This window comes from Epinephelus lanceolatus, chromosome 2 (genome assembly GCF_041903045.1).
Source record: "Epinephelus lanceolatus isolate andai-2023 chromosome 2, ASM4190304v1, whole genome shotgun sequence".
Taxonomy (NCBI): domain Eukaryota; kingdom Metazoa; phylum Chordata; class Actinopteri; order Perciformes; family Serranidae; genus Epinephelus; species Epinephelus lanceolatus.
Genome location: NC_135735.1, coordinates 34,689,780 through 34,712,904, shown reverse-complemented (window position 1 = coordinate 34,712,904; position 23,125 = coordinate 34,689,780). Strand labels below are relative to the sequence as shown.

The 23,125-nt window shown below is 41.0% G+C and overlaps 1 protein-coding gene across 2 annotated transcripts in view; it reads right to left on the bottom strand.

Moving 5' to 3' along the window:
- unc13c (unc-13 homolog C (C. elegans)) overlaps positions 1-23,125 on the bottom strand; it is a 138,463-nt gene that overhangs the window by 52,806 nt on the left and 62,532 nt on the right. For both annotated transcript variants that reach the window (XM_033619175.2, XM_078161087.1), the window contains exons 15-18: positions 17,876-17,965; positions 16,808-16,936; positions 8,666-8,799; positions 6,130-6,215 (exon numbers count right to left, since the gene is read on the bottom strand). In XM_033619175.2, coding sequence (XP_033475066.1) covers positions 6,130-6,215; positions 8,666-8,799; positions 16,808-16,936; positions 17,876-17,965 — 439 coding nt within the window. The remainder of the gene's footprint in view (positions 1-6,129; positions 6,216-8,665; positions 8,800-16,807; positions 16,937-17,875; positions 17,966-23,125) is intronic.

Genomic DNA, 23,125 nt, shown 5'->3' with positions numbered 1-23,125 from the left:
AAATCTGATGCATGGGTACATTTACATGCATAGAGGCCATACACAGTCTATCCAAAAAGCAGATTATATTTCAAACCATCTCATATGTAAAATCAAATTGCATGTACAGAATCTATATACCTACTTAATGTATGTGTGGGTATATAAAGACACCGCAGTTTGCAGTGGCACTTGGTTACCACAGCAACCCAAGATGGCTTAGCGCTGGGAATGCAGCAGGTATGTGCTGTGAAGATGAGGATAAATCACCAATAAGCTCCTTTGGTGCTTCTCTGCCTTTTTTCTTACACACAGTCTTTCCTGATAGAGAGAATTTCCTGATCCTTGACCTCAATCAGATCCCTGCTTCTTTTAAATCTTTCTCTCCTCCTTTTCTGTCACCATCTAAGTAGCAAATATCATGCCCTTTGTCATGTCTACTTTAACATAGAGCTGGTTTACAGGTTCAACTTGAACCGGGCAAGATATGTATGAAAAAACCTGCATCAATTTAAATGTTATAGTCGGGCCGCAGCAGATAAAAGCAACACATGAGAGGTGCAACACATTTGCTTTGATTTCCAAAATGTTGGGAATGGTAATCTTCTCCACCCACATCAAATACAAAAAACTGTGTCCTACACACACAAACAAGCATTCAGTCCAGAGAAAGTCTGGCTTTGATCTGAATTGATCACTAAAGTGAGAAGAATTTGATAAACATGAGCATAGTGTGTGCAGCGTACTAAGCGTACTAATAATGCATGATTTCTGGCTAATGAAGCTCAAGCTGAGCTTGAGATAGAGGGGGCGGGGATTGAAGTCAAAACCCACATTAAAATGGGCCACATCTGTCTTCCTGCCAGCAGAGTAGATCTGAGATATATTGCTTAATCACTGTGAGTTTCTGCTGGAAAAAAGACCTACTTGTGTTAACAAAATGGGTTAACAAAATGGGTCCCCATACAAATGTCTTTGTATGGGGACAAGTATGTAGCCTAAACCGATACAGCACACCACAGCATTTAGTGCCTCGGCTAACTTGCTGTGAATGGTTCTAGATGGGGCCTTACAATACAACTCGACAACAGAGGCACAAGAGACAGTATACAAAGCCAGTTCAACAATAAATAGGTACATTAAGAACACAAAACTCAGAACTCAACAGGTAAAATCAGACAGAACAACACAAGAAAACTATCATACAATAAAGCACCATAAAACAAGAAGCACTAGATGATTCATGACTACATGACTTAGCCCTGTTCAAAACCATTTCAGCTTGAGTTTAAAGGCCCTGTATGCCCCATTCAGAGCATTAATATAGCAGCAAGCAAATGACTATTTGCTATTTAAAGCTATAGTGTAGTAATGGTGTCCTGAGCAGAGAATGAAGTCATGCTCCCCTCTGTGTGTGTGTTGTAATCCGAGCTTCTCTGTTCGTTGTGGTGATCGCTGTGCTGGCTGCACGTGCATGTTCTTGCCCTGTGAGTGTATCCCACTGACAAGCTTATTGCTGCCGCTCTGCACTGTGCTCATACAGCAGTCAGACTGTTCTCATACACTCATGGTATGTATACCTACAAAACAGTAATGCACCAGAATTCGTATATAAACCATGTAAACATGAGCCAATAATTAATGTGCTATATCCCACGTAATCAAGAAGGCTGCAACCACGTGATTAAGGTGCTGACGGGAGTAAAGACCAAATAACTGCCTTAGGAGACAGGTTGGGATGGTAATGGGTCAAACAACACAGGAGCCTGATGTTTGAAACTGTTTGAAACCAAGTAAACTTTGAGTTATTTTAGGGTACGCCAGACACCATGTTTGTTTTCCTTAACCTAATCCCTGTAACTTTACATTGAATACATAATTTTATGTAAGGTATGTAACATCATTTGCTGCTATAGGAATCATCAACACATTCTCACTCCGACCTTGTCTGACTTCACAGGAAATGTTCACTGTGTATCTCTTTCAAAATTAGTGTACAACAATGACTTTTTTTCGCCTACAACAACAAACACATGTGGCTAAATGTAGCCAACAAACTCATGCGGTTGGGTTCAGAAAAAAAAAAAAAATCACAGGGTTTGGCTTGACACTCATACGAGTAATGAACACTGGCCTCCTGGTAAAAGTCGGTGGTTCTTGGTCCGGTTTACTACTTACTGTAGACTTTTTGCCCCCTTAACTTTCGTTGTTGTCCTGCCACATTTCCCCCTGAGGCCATCAGGCGCCATTACACACTGACAGCACCCGGCTGTATATCATGCCAATGTGAAAGGACAGCTTTGTTTGTTGGTGTCTGATGGCGAAGTCACTGCCCAATAGTGATGGTGTGATGAAGCCCCATGAATGTGTCAAATCTTTCAGGTGGATTGCTTCGCCAAAAGGCCGATCATACGAAGCCCCGTTTAACAGCTCATTTAGGAGTACTGACATCGGCTGGTCATTTGATGTACAGCAGTCCTACTGTGATATTACATGTGGGCTACATGTCAGTGGATCTGGCATACACATAATGATGCTTAATGATGATGATTACGTCAGAATCCCCCTATGAGGTATTGTAAAGCCAGATAAAATGAATCTATCCTGAACGTGGTATATCAATAAAGTGCACACACACACACACACACATATATGTATATATACAGTACAGGCCAAAAGTTTGGACACACCTTCTCATTCAATGCATTTTCTTTATTTTCATGACTATTTACATTGTAGATTCTCACTGAGGGCATCAAAACTATGAATGAACACATGTGGAGTTATGTACTTAACAAAAAAAGGTGAAATAACTGAAAACATGTTTTATATTCTAGTTTCTTCAAAATAGCCACCCTTTGCTCTGATTACTGCTTTGCACACTCTTGGCATTCTCTTGATGAGCTTCAAGAGGTAGTCACCTGAAATGGTTTCCACTTCACAGGTGTGCCTTATCAGGGTTAATTAGTGGAATTTCTTGCTTTATCAATGGGGTTGGGACCATCAGTTGTGTTGTGCAGAAGTCAGGTTAATACACAGCCGACAGCCCTATTGGACAACTGTTAAAATTCATATTATGGCAAGAACCAATCAGCTAACTAAAGAAAAACGAGTGGCCATCATTACTTTAAGAAATGAAGGTCAGTCAGTCCAGAAAATTGCAAAAACTTTAAATGTGTCCCCAAGTGGAGTCGCAAAAACCATCAAGCGCTACAACGAAACTGGCACACATGAGGACCGACCCAGGAAAGGAAGACCAAGAGTCACCTCTGCTTCTGAGGATAAGTTCATCCGAGTCACCAGCCTCAGAAATGGCAAGTTAACAGCAGCTCAGATCAGAGACCAGATGAATGCCACACAGAGTTCTAGCAGCAGACCCATCTCTAGAACAACTGTTAAGAGGAGACTGCGCCAATCAGGCCTTCATGGTCAAATAGCTGCTAGGAAACCACTGCTAAGGAGAGGCAACAAGCAGAAGAGATTTGTTTGGGCCAAGAAACACAAGGAATGGACATTAGACCAGTGGAAATCTGTGCTTTGGTCTGATGAGTCCAAATTTGAGATCTTTGGTTCCAACCGCCGTGTCTTTGTGAGACGCAGAAAAGGTGAACGGATGGATTCCACATGCCTGGTTCCCACTGTGAAGCATGGAGGAGGAGGTGTGATGGTGTGGGGGTGTTTTGCTGGTGACACTGTTGGGGATTTATTCAAAATTGAAGGCACACTGAACCAGCATGGCTACCACAGCATCCTGCAGCGACATGCCATCCCATCCGGTTTGCGTTTAGTTGGACGATCATTTATTTTTCAACAGGACAATGACCCCAAACACACCTCCAGGCTGTGTAAGGGCTATTTGACCAAGAAGGAGACTGATGGAGTGCTGCGGCAGATGACCTGGCCTCCACAGTCACCGGACCTGAACCCAATCCAGATGGTTTGGGGTGAGCTGGACCGCAGAGTGAAGGCAAAGGGGCCAACAAGTGCTAAACACCTCTGGGAACTCCTTCAAGACTGTTGGAAAACCATTTCAGGTGACTACCTCTTGAAGCTCATGGAGAGAATGCCAAGAGTGTGCAAAGCAGTAATCAGAGCAAAGGGTGGCTATTTTGAAGAAACTAGAATATAAAACATGTTTTCAGTTATTTCACCTTTTTTTGTTAAGTACATAACTCCACATGTGTTCATTCATAGTTTTGATGCCTTCAGTGAGAATCTACAAAGTAAATAGTCATGAAAATAAAGAAAACGCATTGAATGAGAAGGTGTGTCCAAACTTTTGGCCTGTACTGTACATATACGTGTGTGTGTGTGTGTGTGTGTGTGTGTGTGTGTGTGTGTGTCCACACAAGGTTAGAGTGCTTGTGTGACTGGGTCACTCAATCCTATGCACTTAATGATCTTCAGAATCACCTCGGATCACGCAAAACACTTTATGTATTTCCCGACTCGAATCACACAACGAGGCAGTCACGTGATTCCAGAGAAATGGGGCCTCGTTTGTCTTTGGTCATGTGATCCTGACAAAACGATACGGGCTTCCACACGATCTTCATTTGGACACGCCCCCTTTGCTCGACACAGGCCTCGGGACTGCAGTATCAGCTGTAACATCACTACTGCCCAAGCGCCGGCATTCACTGACTTCGGAATGAGACCGTGTTGGAACCGCTGCATGTGTATTTTTGTAAGATATCATATAAGCCACTGAATGAGAATATGTTGCAGCGGTTGCAGCCGTTATCAACATGGTGTTGCAGAAGCATAGCACCTAACCTCTGGTCTCCCCTCAGTTAACAATGTTAGCTCTGTCAGTAATGTCACTGTTGTCAGGGTTAGGGTTAGCACTGTTAGCTGCTAGCCACTGGCTCAGCCACTTCAATGTTAAGAACTGTATGCAGACGATCCTACCCCACACTGAATCATAGGCATGCTCTAAATGTCCCATAAAGCTCCTTTAAAATGATCCCAGTCAGAACTCAGTATGAGTTTTGCTGGTAAGGTATTCCACATGTTGATTCCTGGAACAGAAAAAGCTGTTTGGTCCAAATTAGGATTTACATGAGGACACCTTGAAGGTCCTCCACGAGTTACTGCACCCACAGCTCTAAATGTGAAATACATTTTGCAGCTTTATTTACTGTTTAAATTAGGCACAACATGGTTGCTATGGAATGATGGATTTACACTCGAGTAATTAGTGATAGTGGAAGAAACTGATGATTCTGGCTCATGGTAGATTACAGACTGTAAATTACTCCTTTCATATGGTGCAAAATTTCCTTGTTATGCCTCTATCCTAAACACTGCAGGCAACTCTTCTAATATACTAATTGCATTATACAGTTACAATGTAATATAATAAGTTCAGTACTTGAATAGATAAGGGCTGCTGTGTATCCAATATTATGGTATGTTTCAGGGATGAGATCTCAAACTGACCTACTACTACCTACCTACCACTGCCTGACGTTTCTAAAAGCTGCCCACTAGTCATGGGTTAAAGTCCGAGACACACAGACACAACCCTAAATTGTAAATCACCTTAACCCTCACATGTCCCTTAAATAATTAAAAAGTAAAGTCTATACTTCAGAGATTTTCCTCTTATCTTATATTGCTTGTGAAAAGAATTGGACCACACAGGTACCAAAATACAGGAACACACACACACACACACACACACACACACAAAAATCCAAGCATCTCTCTTCGAGTATACCACCGATCAATTGTTTATCTTGATTAAAAGAAGTTCTCTATAATAATCAATAGAGTGAAATCCGGGAAGTGTAATCTAGATAGGCAGCTGAGCTGACCACAGCCAGACACAGCCGATAAACAACACCGTGACACCAGCCAATAAACAGCACTCAGATACAGAGAGACACGGCACAGCAACACTTCACACTTATTCCTGAGTAGTTACACAGGGAAGAGAAAGCAACAAATTAGAATTAAATGCTAATTAGTGAATAGCTAACAAGTAGCTACACATTCTCAGCAGTGACTACTCAGGATGTTGTGTAACCTATTATTCTTCGCCAACACTCGATCCATTTATACCATTTATCTTCAGCTCATTCACTCCCTTAAACACACACATGCCCTTGAGCAAGAAATAATTGTCTGATCAGCAGCATTACTCACCTTCCATTGCATACTTCATATCCAGGGCGAAGAGGCTCCACGTGATCTCGGCGCTGATCTTGCCCACATTCAGCTCCTGTGGAAACCTGGTGGAATTGAAACAGATTCCAATCAGACTCATTTCCGTATAATGACGCGCTTGACTGGGTGGCCTGATGGCTTGGCCCAGCCTGAAATCTCTAACAAACGACTTAACAGATGTGCAAGAAGACATGGTTGGTGAATCTCATAATCTAATAATCCCCCGTCATTTCCAGACCTGGTTGAATTGGGGCGGAATGGAGATGCATGCACAGGCTTAAAGATGAGAAAATGTGCAGGATGGAATGACACAGCAAAAGAGCGAGAGGGAAAGGGAGACAGAGAGGGTGGCAACCTATTTGGAAAGTAATCTGCTATTTCGAATGCCGGTAGATTTTTAGTCAAAGCTTGAATGTGAGGTGTCAATGGTTTAATTATCCGTATCTTCAGACAATGATGGGAGGACGTTTATAGATGACGGGGTTTGGCCTGAGAAAGGTCAATTTATTCGGAAATGTTTTACTTTTGCAGGAGACCGCCCTGTTTCCAAAAACAAACACATTTGTCCAACGATTTTTATTGAAACAGTAATCAACTGCTCAGCCCGAACACTCTGCCAGAAACCACCGCCCAAGTGTGCCCGAACACACACACACACACACACACACACACACACACACACACACACACACACACACACACACACTTTCCTTTTCCCACCCCAACCTTCAGCACATCCTTTTGTGAAACAAAGGAACAAACACTGAGACAAGAAGGCGGATTTGTGCTCCCAGTGGCAATTGGAGGGAAAAAACAAACAAGAATCCCAGAGACAATTGCACTCTCTTTCATCTCAATCACTGTCAGAATCTTCCTCTCAATCTCGGTTATTCTTCGGTCTCATCGTGCACACACATGGCGCGCTGTGGGCGAGGCAGACAATGAAAAAAAATCATCATGGCAAAAATGAATGTAACATCTGCAGCTCCTGTGCATGCCTGTAGATGTTTACAATCTACTTCTCCGTGGTGAAATAAATGATGTTATGTGGTTTACAATCCGCATGATGAGTATTCCTGGAAATAATCTCTAAAGCTTCTTATCCTTTACACTTTTAAAAACAACTGCAGCATCCAATTTTATATTTCCAATCATAAAATAAATTCTGTAGATCAGTCTATTGGCACAAAAAAATTCTAGGCTACATTCCCAAGTAAACATTCACAGCATAGAACAACAGAGTAACATTTTAACATTTTTCCCTCTGGCAGCAGCACCCATTATTTAAAGGCAACGCGTCCAGAAATGGGTTTATTGTGAAAAGCATCAGAGTTGCTGTCACTCTGGAACTTGACCAGGGGAATGTGAAAGAAATGGGCATAAATATTGCAAATCTATCATTAGACAGTATATGAGAGAAAGCTCAGGGCATAAACAGAGTCTTAATAAGCATCGTAAATCAGTAGGAGGAGGGAGAAAGAAAAGGGGCAGGCGAGAGAGTGTGAGAGGGTATGTATGAGTGAGACAGAAAGAGAAAAATATGCTTCATCTTATTTCTTCCAAGGCTCCACTCTGTTTTCTTCAGGTCAGGTAATGTGTTTGATTTTATTAACCAAATCATCGGAAGGACGCAAACACAAACGTCCCCTCAACACCGTCACCACAACCAGCCCTCTATCCCTTTTCCCTACAACAAATCTCTCATCTGTTATATAATTCAGCAACACTGTGTTTCCCCTTTTATCCATCCATACTATCTGGCTGCCTCACAGCCTTCTTGCGCAACACTGTGCTCATTCATCTCTTCAAAATCAGTAAATACATTTTTCAAAATTTCAGGAGCGAGGAGTTTTTTGTTTTCCCTCACATTCTTTAAAAAGAAAATATCTTAAAATGAATTAAACTGAGGTGATACTTTCAGAGGGATCTCTCTACCTTGTCTATTTAATCATGTGTGATGAATAATGGAGCCTGATTGGCCTTAATTAAGCCAAATAAATACAAAATTACAGCAAAAAAATAATATAATATATATATATAAATATATATATATATATATATATATATATATATATATATATATATAAATATTGCACAAAATAAGTAAATATTTAATCAGCACGAGGCTTATTACAGACCCGAACATTACATTATTATTAATCTTTTTACACAGTATTTCCATATCAAACACTTCCTTAAGCCTCCTTTCAAGTCAACCTCATCTATGTCCATTTCGTTATGAGTGGTTGGGCAGAAACCACAGCATGAAGCTTCAGAGCAAGCACTGCAAACTCAGCACCTCTCTGCATGTAAAGTGTGTTTGCAGTATGGTCATTTATGCCTTTGAAGTTAAATTGAGGACACATGGTTACAAATGTTAACACAATGTTTAACAATGCGTGTGTCATGAGAATGCCTAAAAGCTGGCATTGCAAATAATCAAGTACACATTAAACACGTGTTTGAACCTTTACTTGGTAAAAATACATGGATGGTATAATAAAGAAGTACATACTGGTTAATGACTGGGGTGTAAGCTGTTCGGTCCTCATCGATTACAGACACCATGAGAGTGATGAGTTTTGGCCAGAACTCCAGGTTCTTTATCGACGGACCCTGCTCCTCTCGGGGAATGTCCTGCTTCCGGCTCTGTGGAGAATAAAATTAGGATGTGAGAGTCTGAACACAGTTTGAGTGTGTTGAAGGTGAAGCAGAAGATATGATAAGAAAATTCAAATTTGGGGATTTTCAAACATTGTTGTTTTCATAACAGATTTTCTGACACTTTTACATATTCTGAATTGCATATCATGGAATAATCTTGTCATGATATTTTTTATGTGATTGATAACATACAGCACTTGCAGTTCATATAACTTACAGGAAATAAGGATCAGTACAATAACATAATAAAGCTGAACAAACTTAAAGGAGCTCTATGCAAAGATCAGAGCGTACAAGTTGCATGAACATGGTTTTCAACATGGAGGTGGCTGAGCTGGTAGCTAGCAGCTAACACTGCTAACTCCAGGTTAAACAATGGCAACAGTGTTGACAAAGCTAATAGGGTTAACCAGAGTGTAACTGGAGGTTGGGCCTTGTACTTCCACATTGATGCTGTACCGATATCAGAAGTAACCGCCATATGAGCAAAGTGCAAAGCGGTTGCAATGAGCTAGCCAGTGAGATACACACGTGCATTCACATGCACAAGCAACTGGACCAGCTTTCCACAACAAAACCACAGAGAAGCTCGGATTACAACACACACAGAATTTGCATGACTTCATTCTTTGTTCAGGACGCCATTACTGTTCATGGTTTCATTTTTTAGCGATAATGTAGTTATTAGAGCTGCCCCTTGATCTTTAGTAGGAGATCCCCAGTCAGCTGAGATTACAGCCATATTTTATTTTTATTTTGTTGCTAGTCGGTGGGCATTGTACTACAAGGGACATTCTGATTCCAAGATTTTGCTGTGGAGTGAGCGCTCTTAACTTTCATGCTAGTCTTTGGTACAGACAGCTGTGGCTACGGACATGATGCCGCGGCGTGACGGAAAAGGGTATGCACCGTAAGGCTCCTCTGTTTAGAAGTGGTAAACTGACAGCTCACAGCCCTTTAATGCAACAAAGACTTTGGGGTTTGTTTGATATTTAGTGTTGGCAAAAAATGTTGTTGGCCATTTCCACCTGTCGTCAGCACAGGTGGCTCGTTTACTATATGTCCTCCTGAGCCAGTTTACACTTTAAAACTTTACACAGAAAAAAAAGAATTGTTGAATATTTGTACTGAACAGCCAAATATGACTCAACTAACATAATTCTGAGTCAGATACAGCCGTCACAGCCTTAGTATTTACGTTCTGTGATTACTGAATATAGAACTTATCATTGTTAGTGGCGGAGTCTGCCATTCCTGCAGTGGATTCAAATTACCGTCTCATTTACAAAGGATCCACAGGAGAGAAATGATGGATGTCTGTAATCCAACGATATCAGCCTCACTGTTTATTGTTCTTTTTATCTATTGATGGTGCAAACTGAATCCTTCCTACTGCAGCTCATTTATAATGGAATGTGTTTTTTATTGGAAACGCAGTGTATTTTTTCTTGTCCACAAAAAAGATGGTGGATTAATGTTAAATATTGCAAGGAGTAAGTTGACAATAAGAAACAGGCACAGTGAGCTGCAGGCTGTACACATCTATCTCTTCATCAAGGCAATAAACTACTGTTACTGCACCTTGCTGTTGGGTGGAAATTTACTCGTGCCATGTGCAGCATAAAATCAGATCATGATTGCTCATAGCATGATGGGAAAATTCTGATTACTGACTGACCTCTTTATTCCAACACCGTGAATTTATTTGGTTGCACCAGAAACAGATACAGCTATTGTAATGGGTTTTGCCAAATCAGAAATTTTATGGATTACAACTTTAAAGTTTTTCAGATCGTAATCACCCCCCAGTAATGTGTTTATGTAGCTGTGGGTGTGCGTCAAAGTGTGTTGCAGAAATATCGGTGACTGTCCCGGGGCGAAAGGTGTTAAAAATGAAACCTCTCACTGACTCTACCATCTGCTCACCCCACACTGTGCAACCACACTGATCTCCAGTCAGCAAGTAACTGTCACAGTCTTTCACTCGGCCATGAACAGGTTGCACAAAAAATGAGCAAGGCTCTGCACACAGAAAACACAAAGCTGAGTGCACATATTGGAACAAACTCAGCCATACTGACAGATCTGTATCATACCCGGACATGATACCATGCAAACACACCCGCGCTTATGCATGCTGAAAATGACAAATATAATCTAGGACTCTGGACTCTGGGGACATTCCCTCCCAAGAGGATACAATACACATTCTCCCATCTCTGTATGTAAATCAGACTAAAGCTAAATGTATGTTTGATGAAAAGAAAATTGTGTTAAAAATGAAATGTGTTCCAATCAGTTATTGAATAATTTAGGTTGAATTATTTAACAACCCTGGTCTTATTGACTTTGGTGCAGCACATAGAGGAGATGTACTGTAGTGAGAGCTCGGGAAATGGAAATGCAACACGAGTCAATTTATCATTGATGCAATCCTTAGAACCTAATCAGCTCCTACAATAATCAACTTTTGTCTGATGCCATTGATTCTTGTTTCAAATATCTGGTGATGCAAGGCAGACGTTGCAACTGGAGGAGCTGCAGAATTTAATCTCACAGAAACAAGAAACACAGAGACGGCTTACAGCTGATTCTGTGACAGTCGATGGTGTCAACCCAGGGTTCACTACTTCAATCATTGGGGTGTGGGGCTGCAAAAGTTAAGTCTATCATCCTGTGTGTCACAGTCATGAAAATAGATTATGACTCATTCCATGGGTGGTTCAATCCCAAGCATCATATTGATCAAAGGCTCATGAATTTCCACTTTGTATATTCACTTATGTTGCCTATGTCGCAACACATGAAAAATGCACTAGCTTCCAAAGTGGAGGCAACAGGGAGCTTTATATTTAAGTGAATCTTAACAGAAAGACTGTGCTGGGACTTGTAATTTAAGCTTGATGCATGTTAACCTGAGTTCACATGTACCCAGTGGAGTAGAATAAATCATGTATAGTATGCGCTGCTAGAACTGTCGAAGAACAGCTGAGATGTGAAACAACACTGGTAAGTGAGATCATAAATAACAGAAAACAGCACCAGAGACAGATCTGCTTGCTCCATTGATCATGAAATTCAAAATATTGAGCAGTAAACAAGCAATTACCTGTGAGAAGAAAAATAAGCAATTCATGTGTTTGGATCAAAGCTAGAAGAAATAGGTCTGCAATCCATTTTGGCGCCTTACTCATAGTTTGTGAAATTAGGATAGTGATAGCTACTTCAAAGAGGAAGGTTTGGCCTGGTATGAGAGGCCCGGGCCATCAGGAGGAGATATGCTATGACATGCAACAATGTACATTTCTGTTAAAGGGGACCTGTTATCCCGGCTGACATTGGGCAAGAGGCGGGATACACCCTGGACAGGCTGCTGTGAGGTGACATTGCTAACCACTGCACCACTGTATCCCCTCTACTTTACCTCCTGTCTCTCTAAGGTGACTCCCCACAAAAGCCCAGTCTGCCATAGGTGGTCGGTGTTTCTGGGTCTTCTGCATCTTGACTTCTCTGCAGCGTTATTTTGGATTGTGAATGACTGTATGCAGTATAGCAGCACTTTTTTACTGTAAAAATTCACCAATAAAAGCTTCCAACTCAAAATCTTCACAACTGTTTATGTTCCAGCAGGAATACAATCCGAAACCAGGGAGAAATTGGCAACCAAATTTGCATGTTACCCTGATGTTAGCATGTTTAGCATGTAGCTACATGTAGCAGTGTGCTTGCAACCTGGCAATGACTGTAATGGAGTATGGCGGCACTTTCTACTGCAAAAAAAAAAAAAAAATCTCTTAAAAAAAGAGCGTCTAAACCAAAATCTTCACAACCGGACATGTTTAGGTTAAATATCAGAAATTGTGGAGAAATGAACACCGGCAACCAAGATTACATATTTTCCTGATGCTAGCATGTAGCTTGATGTAGCTACGTAATGTTAACAGTTGCAGCAGTGTGCTTGGAGCGATGACCATACAAAGAAATCTGTCACAGGCTGACGTCATCTTGTCTTGAAAGTAGAAAAAACATTTGAAACAGAATTTTCAGTATAGTCTGAATCCTGAGGTGTTTTGCTTTTAAATTCAGTATGTTTACCACATAAAGAAAATGAAACTTTGGCCATGTTTAATAAAAACAACTGACATTGTGACATTTGATAGAAAATAGAAAAAAGCATAATAGGTCCCCTTTAATTGGAGGCATGATATAATGGAACAAATATCTCTGCAGGAGGTGACTCAGTTATGCAAAACCTGTCTGTGAGTGTAATATTGTGTGTGTGTGTGTGTGTGTGTGTGTGTGTGTGTGTGTGTGTGTGTGTGCGTGCGTGCATAGCTGTATGCATGTATGAAGGACACTGAAGGTTGTGTCATCCCCACCTAACTTAATGCAGCACGCGTCCGGCTAAAACGTAGCGTAGACTCCCTTTGCTCATCTGTATTCACCTCAAGTAGGCACAAACACATTGTTAAAGGTGATTAAGTAGCTTGCTGTCTTTTTACAGTCAACAACACACCCATGGGCTTCACTCTCACTTGTGCTAGGGAGGTGAATACTGTACTGAACCTACAGTGCAGTATAGTCTCACTGCTTGGTAGTGGTGGTGGTGGTGGTGGTGGGGGGCAGTAGCAGAGATATTCACAGCAGCGTATCGCTCCTCTAGAGGGTAGCTAGTGGTTTATGCTTATTGTTTAGCACTTTCAGTCCCTGTGTGGGAGAAAATCAGCATTAGCATACAACTGGCTTCTCATCAATTCTTACAATGTGACACAAATTACAGAGGCTCTGATTGAAGGATGTTCATGGAGAAGTGATCAAATTCCCAAAAGAAATAGCTGTGGAGGGAACTGAAGCTGCTGCAACGCATTTTAAGGCCCAGAGAAAAGAGGTTGTATGTGTAAATACTATACGTATGGAATACACACTCAAAGGCGCACATTCTGTAAACAAACAAACGTGTACTTCAAACACAGTTAAATCGAACACTTGGGTTTTGTTGGCAAATATGTGATAATGTCGATGACAGACATACTTATCAAATCAATTTGTATTGCTTGCTCAGTAGCAAGTAGAGTAGGCTTCTTGCTCCGTCGCGGCTCTTCTCACATACCAGCACAGTGGATGCATACTTTTGCACACCTGTCAACAACCACCAAGCTCCCTCTTCAAAACCAAATTGCTTCTCTTCATCTGTCTGCTTATGCATTCATATTTGCATAATACATAAGCATGTACTGTATACATGTGCATTTTTCATAGAAGCATGTGTATTTTACAAGGCCTATCCGGTCTATGCATCATCATCTCCGATCGAATTCACAGCAGATGAGCCAGAGAGAAAATGGTAGTTTTTCCTTTTGCTCTTCTCCATGATTCCTTTGCCCTCTTTCTCCTTCACCTTGCTGTTCAACATCTTCCTTTTTCTGCCAGGATTTAAGAAACTGTTGAGCTAGATCTCCCCTGCCTCTTCTCCCCCCCCCGGTCATTTTACGCTCAGGCAGAAGCAGAGAGCTTTGTTGTTATGTTATGCAAGATGCCTTGTCGTGGGATATTTCACTGCCTGCCTGGCCACCGTGTCAGCTCTTGTGTCGCCGCACTCAGTCACTGTTAGCAACTGGAGAATTGGGGTCTGAAATGTGTTCTATCTGCTGAGTCAAAGGCTACCTAGTGTAAGTGAACATAATAATTTATAGTCACAGTGAGATTTGCTTTGGGGTGAAGCTGATGTCTTTTTCTTCTGCCGTGGAGGAAACACTGATGGAGAGGCTGTCAATTGTGAAACTGTGGTGGACGAAGATGTAATTAGCGAAAGCGTCTATCTCTCCGGTTTGGTAATTGCTTACAACCCCTCAGGCTGTTTAAACAAAGGAAGCTTATTATTCAACTTTTGAGCGGATTGCAGGCATTATCTTAAAAGACATTATCTTCTGAGGTGTGGAGGCCAGTCTCCTTGGGAAGTAAACCGTAAAATAATCAGGCAGAACTGCCTGTTACCTGATTATTTACTCAGGCGAGGCCGAAGCCAGTAAACTAGCCCTTTGTAGTCTTCATGTGTTCCAAGAAGCAAACCATAACCGAGAACTGGGTGATGCCACATTTCTTGGGAATGTAATTAATTGAGTCTGTGAGTTCTTAATATGAGAACACGCCTGCAGCTGCTTGTGGCATGTCAGTGATACATTCTAACATGAGGAGGCAGCTTACTCTCATGCCTGTTTATTTATATCATCCACGTTGAAAGCTATTTTTTGTGCTCATACATTATCCATCTGGACACTCAAGATCCAAAAAAGCCCTAAAAAGATGAGATGGTGATTTGAATCAGGTAAGTGCTGCCTGATGCTTGGCTGCTTTTATATGGCCCCTCTCGCAGACTCTCTCATTCTTGGAAGGTTGAAGTCCTTCATGTAAAGTTTGCAATAGACACAGTGCACATTTTTATTGTCTGGTAAATGTCAGTCATGACATATAGCTTATTGATTTCCAGCCATGCCATACTGAATTTATATTTTCTTGGCAGTGTCACCCATTAACACACACTGAAGCTGAAAGGGAAGGTGCAATGTCAGCTTTATGACAGGCTGAAGGTGATTCGTGATAAAGGCATGCGATGAGAGATCTTCTGTCAACACCTGGCAGAAAATTTAAGAAAGAGTGTTTTTACCTTGAATTTGTGATAAATGAATTTGGAGTGGCCCTGAAGTGGTAACTCTGTTCAATATTAATGATTTTAAAAGACTACCAGTAATTAAAGCACATTTTTCAGGGATTCCCCCACACAAATTTAAGTAAGCTACACAATCTTGAACAGCTTACTTTTTCCAATGATGCAGAGACTCACAAAGGCATTATCTGTCTATTATCTAGCTAGTGTTGCTAGCTGTTTGGCTAATTAGCAGATGCTGAGTTGCTAGTTTGTAGATTAAATGTGATTACACAAATCAGCAGAGCAGGTATGCTGTCAGCTGCTTTGTTTACAGTGTTTACTTATGAAATCACTACTCAGAAATACGGAAAACATCACCAAAGATCCTGTGCAATAACAACAGACACACATGCCATAAAAATACAAACTCTCTTGTTAGGAATAGTCTTTTTTATAAGACTTTGCTAAGAGTTTCTTTGCTCCGGATGGGCCGGTTTTTGGCCGGTTTTTGGCTGGGTTATGGCTTTCAAGCCCACGGAAGCCATAACAACAAAAACAACAACCATAATAAAAGAAACAAAAGAACACTAAAGCTGAACAGCTGGCAGACAAATCCCGTACTAAAGCAGGGGCAAGCAAATGCAGCATTTTCACGACTGCAGTTTGCACTAACATTCAGCTTTTCAACATTTGCTGAACGTACAGAAGTTGCTCCAGCCACAGACGAGGTTATGTTCTTCAATGTTTTTGTAAAAAAGTGTCTCAAGATGAGTGATAAGCACTGGGACAGGATTTCAGCCAACTAACAAAACACATCAATCTTTAAGACAAGAAACCAGATGTAAAAGGCAAAACCCTCAGAGCACAGTTTACCTCCTTGGTGTTTTTCTTTAAAAACATACAAGGAAATGTATGTCTGGGAAGGAGGCTGAGGAGGAAGGGATGTTGTCAAGGGTTTCAACCATGCAGCAGACCTTAGTTTGATAAGACTTTAACACTATCCACACCTTATAGCATAGCATCTCAACTTTGTCTTTATCTTTTTGACACAAATGGATGCATGCACAACTATAGTATTGTAACTCATCTTACTCAACCTGCACTTAGCTAAATTGTCTTAGTGTTTGATTGGACGAGAGTGAAATCCAAATGAGGACAAATTAAGCGTGTGTGCTGCTACATCTGCAAAATGTAATGTGAGGACTCTTCACTTTGTGGATGGTCTTTGAGTTTGCACAACTGCTGTAGAGAAGCTATATTGGTACATGTCCAACAGTTGATGTGAGCTTAAATGAGCTGAAAGGACTGATTGGTGGTGACAGTCAGAAGGATCTGGAAGAGATTTACCTGGTCAAGGAGTTGGTTGTACAATTCATGACAGTTATCAAAAATGTATTTGTATGTGGAGTCCAGACACGCCTTCACGCAGTCCTTCACAACCATACTGGCTCTGGGTGGACTCTGAAGCTCTTGTACCTGCACACACACAAATACACACGATTAAAAGATATGCTCTCAGGCTGAGGCGTTCTCCTATGTCTTATAGCAGTTCATTCTATGTAAGATCATCCAATAGCTATATATGATGTTAGCAACCCAAATCAATGACAGTTCCTGTGTCTGAAATGAATTCCTATGTGCAGTATCATCCATCAGTGGAGTGACAACGTAATGATATCATATTACATGTACATGAAATATTAATCCTAAGATATCGCTTGCTTGTGGAAAAAGGGCAGTCTTATTACATCCATTATGTATATCATAATTGACGTGCAGCCAGGCTGGCCTAAAGGTGAGTGTGCAGTATATCGTACAGTAACACTGTAGCTCCTGTGTGTGAGCAGCTGTGCGTATGCACAGTAAAGCTCAGCATGGGCATGGCACTGAGTGAAAGCATTGGTAACCTTAAGTGACAGATTTCATTCCTTTGCTCATAGCTGCCATCTTAGCTATGCCTCAGTGCACCACCACTACACCCCCACTCCAGCCAAAAGAGAGCTGAATGAAGCTGAGTTCTTCATATAGCAGAAGAAGTCAAGATGTACTGTTGGGCGAACGAGAGGTAGAGGAAACAAGACAGGGCTGGAAGCAGTTTAATCATAGAGGGTTACTGTAGTGTGCAAGTCAACACATGTTACATGAACACTATTGCATTGGCCTGCAGTCGAGACATTGTGCAACAATAACTCATTTGGGTTTGAATGGTCAGCGGTGTTAAGAGGGGCAGGTTTTTTCTTATGAAAGGTTATAAATGACGTGAATTTTTGACATCGACAAAGGTCAGTTAGTGCTGTGCTCCATCATCATTTATTACAACGTTTATGTTTCTTTCAATTATCTTAAATTGAGTGCCTTGCTTACCAATCCCGTAACAACCAACACACTCTCCCCCACACACATACACAAAGGTACCTTCATCCTGAAGAAGGTGATGCTGGTTAGCAGATCGACAGTGGACTTCAGATCTTGGAGACGCTCCGGGTTTCCCGCAGGGAAATTATCCTGTAATAAGAAAGAGGGAGAGAAAGGGGGAAATAACATGAGGAGACATCTTGTTGAGAGCAACCTTTTAACGTCACACTCCCCCAACCCACCATATCACATCGCTTAGCCCAAAACATTGAAATTGATTACGGAGCAATGCCCAGCAATCATACCGGAATGACTGTCTGTCTAATCGTTTAGTGGACAAGGGAGGTCCCTGCTGATGAAAACCTCTATTTCGGGGCCATGAAGTCATCAGGCAGCGCAGAGCACCGTGACGGGGAGCATATAAAGCCCTGACAGCCCTGAGGAAAAGCATCACCGCTCCATACATTATCCTACTTCTCCTACTCTCTCAGTGCTCTAAATAAAATTTTGTTCATTTTCTATCCCTCCTCTACCTTGTCAATAAATGCACAATGGAGATTCAGGAAATAGAGCCAGAATCCTCACAGCAGCCTGTAGGCTTGACAGCACAAGCACAGGAGAGGCCTATCTGAGATCAAGGCCGATCAGCAGAAGCAAAACTAGCCTGACATCTTTTGGACGTGTATTGGGTTGATAAATGATTCACTTTAACAAGTTGCAAAGAAGAAGCAAAAAACACTTAACGAACAATGGAGCTTTAAAGAATATCTGTTTAACATGACCCAGAAACTGGTCTCAGAAAGAACCAATAAAGTGGGAAAAACGTCGATTGCTTGTTAATGCTTTACGGACAGTTAGCTGTCTACTTACAGTATATTTCTCTAGTCCCGTGATTAATAGGAGCAGTCTGGTTAGAGGTGAAAGTGTAGTTCCCGATAAAGATAAACAGCCTCCAGCAAAACAAGCTTGACACATTCTGCATGAGCAAATGTGGACCAGTTATACTATATTTGGCTGCTGATGGAGAAAAAAAGAAAATAAAGTCAGTTGGGAGCAGAGTTTTCTCACACAAGTTTGCATCACTGCCTTTTATACGAACACTACAGTTGTTCAAGTATTTCATCGTTTGTTGCTAGCTGGAATATTGTATTTGGTTTAAATTTTAAAATGTGATTTAAGAAGCTTGAGGATCTTGTCTCATCCAGTCCCTGGCAGACTCCTTTTAATGTAAATCCTTCAATTACAAGCAAAGAAAATAATTTTTTTACAGCCACTGCACCGCCACCAGTCTCACTCACAGACTGGAGCCCGTGAGTACCATCAGTCACAACCTTTTCTCTCTCTGCTGACACTGGAATTTCTCTGAAAATAACCTCACATACATGTAGCCTTCACACACAAGTGAAACCATCAGTCCCTTTTGAAACATGGATTCTGCAGCTTCCACCGCAACCTTGAATGTTGCCATCAGTACGCCTCCTGAAATCACTGTGCCAGAACAGTTCAAAATGTGTTTTATCTGTTTATTCTGGGCATAGGAATTGCAACTTTTATAGAGTGAAACCAATTAAGCCTGCAATGTCACTTTGTTGCTAAAAAGTAATTCTGAAAAATAAAGATAGGTAATCCACTAAGGCCCCTGCATTTCTCAAGTAATGTCAAACTAATCTGTGCTTTCTTGCTTTTCCAATAGAGGCATTAACACCTTTATCTGGGAGAGGAAATTCACCATGTGAAAGAGCTGAAATTGCACAGACAAAAAAACTGTGCAATTTCACTACTGCCAGTCTGCCTTTCAGTGATAGTGGAGGTCTGATCTACTTGGTTCTTAAATGGAATTATTCAAACTGAACGCATAATAAAATCATATACTATTATTAAATCATACCATGTTCTATACATTCAAATAGGAAAACTGCATCAAAGCGTCGCATTTTGAATCTGATAATTAGCGGATTCTGACATCAAAAGGTAATCTAGCTGTGTAATTATGGTGATTGAAGCCAAGTAAAGTCGAGTGTTCATTGACACTCATTATGTTAGCTGCAAAAGAGGTAGGTGGGTTCCTCACAAAAACTAAATGTCTACATACAAAATGTTATGATCTCAGCTACCGATCTAATTTGATATTTGACATCCTGTTTTGATTGCAGATGGCAGGGGTGTACAGAAACGCATTCATTATTGACTACATCTGTGGAAAGCGAGGAGCAGCTCAATGGGATTTATCTAAATTATAATCACAGCTTCAGGCTGGGAACCAAGTTCGGGACGCTTAAATAGCTTAAAAACAGCATGTACTGGTGAACCGATAAAGCATTACTAACAAAGCACAAAAACTGTGATTTTTTTTATGATTAATTCAGCTTCTCACTGTTGCTGACCAACATACAAAAATGATTAATCCAGTGTCTTAATTTACAATGCTGGTGTTTGACACAGAGGCACATGTACATCCATCATCTCTGTAGAAACCAGCCTGGTCAGCAGAGGAAAATATTGGCATTGAATGTTTTTGCAAACCACAGATATGTTGCATTTGTACATTTCATACATATGATATCAGTGTTTCTACAGTGATGTTGTCCTGATTACATGCATATGAGCTGACTTTGTCAGTAGGAGGTGGAGGGATGGCATAAGGCACGACTCCTAAGTGAGACAGGTACCAAGCTGCAGACTATTGTTTGAGACCAACAAACAACAAAACCAGTTGTTTTTGAGCGAGACATCAGCTGCATTTCCAGAGGCAATTGTGCCATCAAAACTGGGTGTCAAAACATGATCTTTTTCTAGCCATTACCAGTCATTTTTGTGCCTAAATATAACCACACATTAATGATAAGATAGGAATAACAGTTTCAACATATCTGCTAATTAATAACATACAAATGTTATATATCCATGGTCTGCAAAAACACACAATGCCCACATTTATTCTGGTGATTGGGTTGGTAGAAATACTTCCCTCAAGTGTTTCTAAGAGCACTGACAGTGGTGTAAATACCTCCAACAGCTGCTAGGTCTGAAAAAACAAAGACCGAAAATGAGAAACTCCAACTTCATCAGCAGAAAAACAAAAAGAAAAGGAAACAGATTTATTGCTCAGAAGCAGGCAAGCATACTTAAAAAGCAAAGCATCCATCTCTGAGCCAACAGCAGAGACAACATCAGCACTGCCTTCCAAAGATGACAGAAAGTCCATTATGAGATGGGACGAGGAGTGAGTGATGCTGATGAGCTTTTAGTTCTTTGTCTTTGTTCTAGTGTACATTGAATATTATGTTGGGCTGGTGCCACTGAGTGCAAAACTCCAAAGCAGTGACTGCTTACCATCAAAATAAATAAAACACAGCAGAACTTCATAATGATTGTGTATGATTATCAACTGTATTTTAACATTTAACATTTTACAGAAGCAGCATAATGGCTAAAATAAGTTGGTTGTCAAACAGCAGGCAACAAGTGGAGCGCATGCTGGTAATCATGTGGAAAAAGAGATCAAAAGCAGTCATGCACTGACAGGCGCTGGACCTCAAACTGCCACAGGAACACTGCATTGGTAACCCTGCACTTTGACCCCTGAGCAAAGGCATATGCCACAGAAACTGTGTCTATGTGTGTGGATTTGACTGTCTATTGAAGTTATAAAGTATTATTCTTAATGGGTGTAAATTTTAGATGTTTTGTTAAAAAGAAGTGTCCCTGAAACTCCATTTGAAGTGGTTCAACTACTTCTACTGTTCTAACTGCACTGACCTTTATATGTACTGAACAAAAAATAAAATGCAACATTTTTGTTTTTGCTTCAATTTTTCACAGGTTTAAGTTAAAAATCGCAGACTTTTTTTAATGCATTCAACAGATACAGTATATTTCTCTCACATTTTGGTTGTAAATTTGTCAAAATCTGTGTTAGTGAGCACTTCTCCTCTTCCAAGACAACCAACCCACATGACAGGTGTGGCATACAGTATAAAGATGCTGATTAAACAGGATGATTAGGGCACAGGTGTGCCTCAGGATGGCAATAACAAATGTGAGGCTGGTTGGATGTACTGCCAAATTCAGGAAAACATCATTGGAGACATGTTATGGTAATGAAATGAACATTCAGTTAACAGGGAACATCTCTGGACATTCCTGCAGTCAGCATGCCAATGGCACGCTCCCACAAAACTTGTGACACCTGTGGCATCGTGTGTGATGAAACTGTGACTATCCCAAGGCAATCCTGCATTGTAATGATGCTATTAAACCAACATCTTAATTTGTCACACTTTTCATGTGGATGGATAATCTTTGAAAATAAGCTCACTAACATGGATTTTCACAAATTGTATCTATTATTAATGAGAGTACATACAAAAGTGTTGCATACATTCGTACATTTTGTTCAGTGTACTGTATAATGCAACATCATATCACACGGAAAAGAACTCCTCTAAACCATATATACAGTATACACTCACCGGCCACTTTATTAGGTACACCTGTTCAACTACTCGTTAATGCAAATAACTAATCGGCCAATCACGTGAAAGCAATTCATGCATTTAGGCATGCAGACATGGTCAAGACAACCTGCTGAGGTTCAAACTGAGATCAGAATGGGGAAGAAAGTGACTTTGAATGTGGCATGGTTGTTGGTGCGAGACGGGCTGGTCTGAGTATTTCAGAAAGTGCTGATATACTGGGATTTTCACACACAACCATCTCTAGGGTTTACAGAGGATGGTCCCAAAAACAGAAACTATCAAGTGAGCAGCAGTTCTCTGGACAGACATGCCTTGTTGATGCCAGAGGTCAGAGGAGAATGGCCAGATTGGTTCAAGATGATAGAAAAGCAAAAGTAACTGAAATAACCACTTGTTACAACCAAGGTATGCAGGAGACCATCTCTGAATGGACAACTCATTGAATCTTGAAGCACTTGGACTACAGCAGAGGAACCCACTCCTTTCAGTCAAGAACAATAAACTGAGGCTACAGTTCACACAGACTCAACAAATTGGATAACAGAAGTTTGGAAAACATTGCCTGGTCTGATGAGTCTTGATTTCTGCTGCAACATTCAGATGATAGGGTCAGAATTTGGTGTAAACAACATGAAAGAATGGATCCATCCTGCCTTGTATCAACGGTTCAGGCTGCTGGTGGTGGTGTAATGGTGTGGGAGATAATTTCTTGGCACACTGTGGGCCCCTTAAAACTAACTGAGCATGGTTTAAACACCACAGCCTATCTGAGTATTGTTGCTGACCGTGTCCATCTCTTTATGACCGCAGTGTACCCATCTTCTGATGGCTA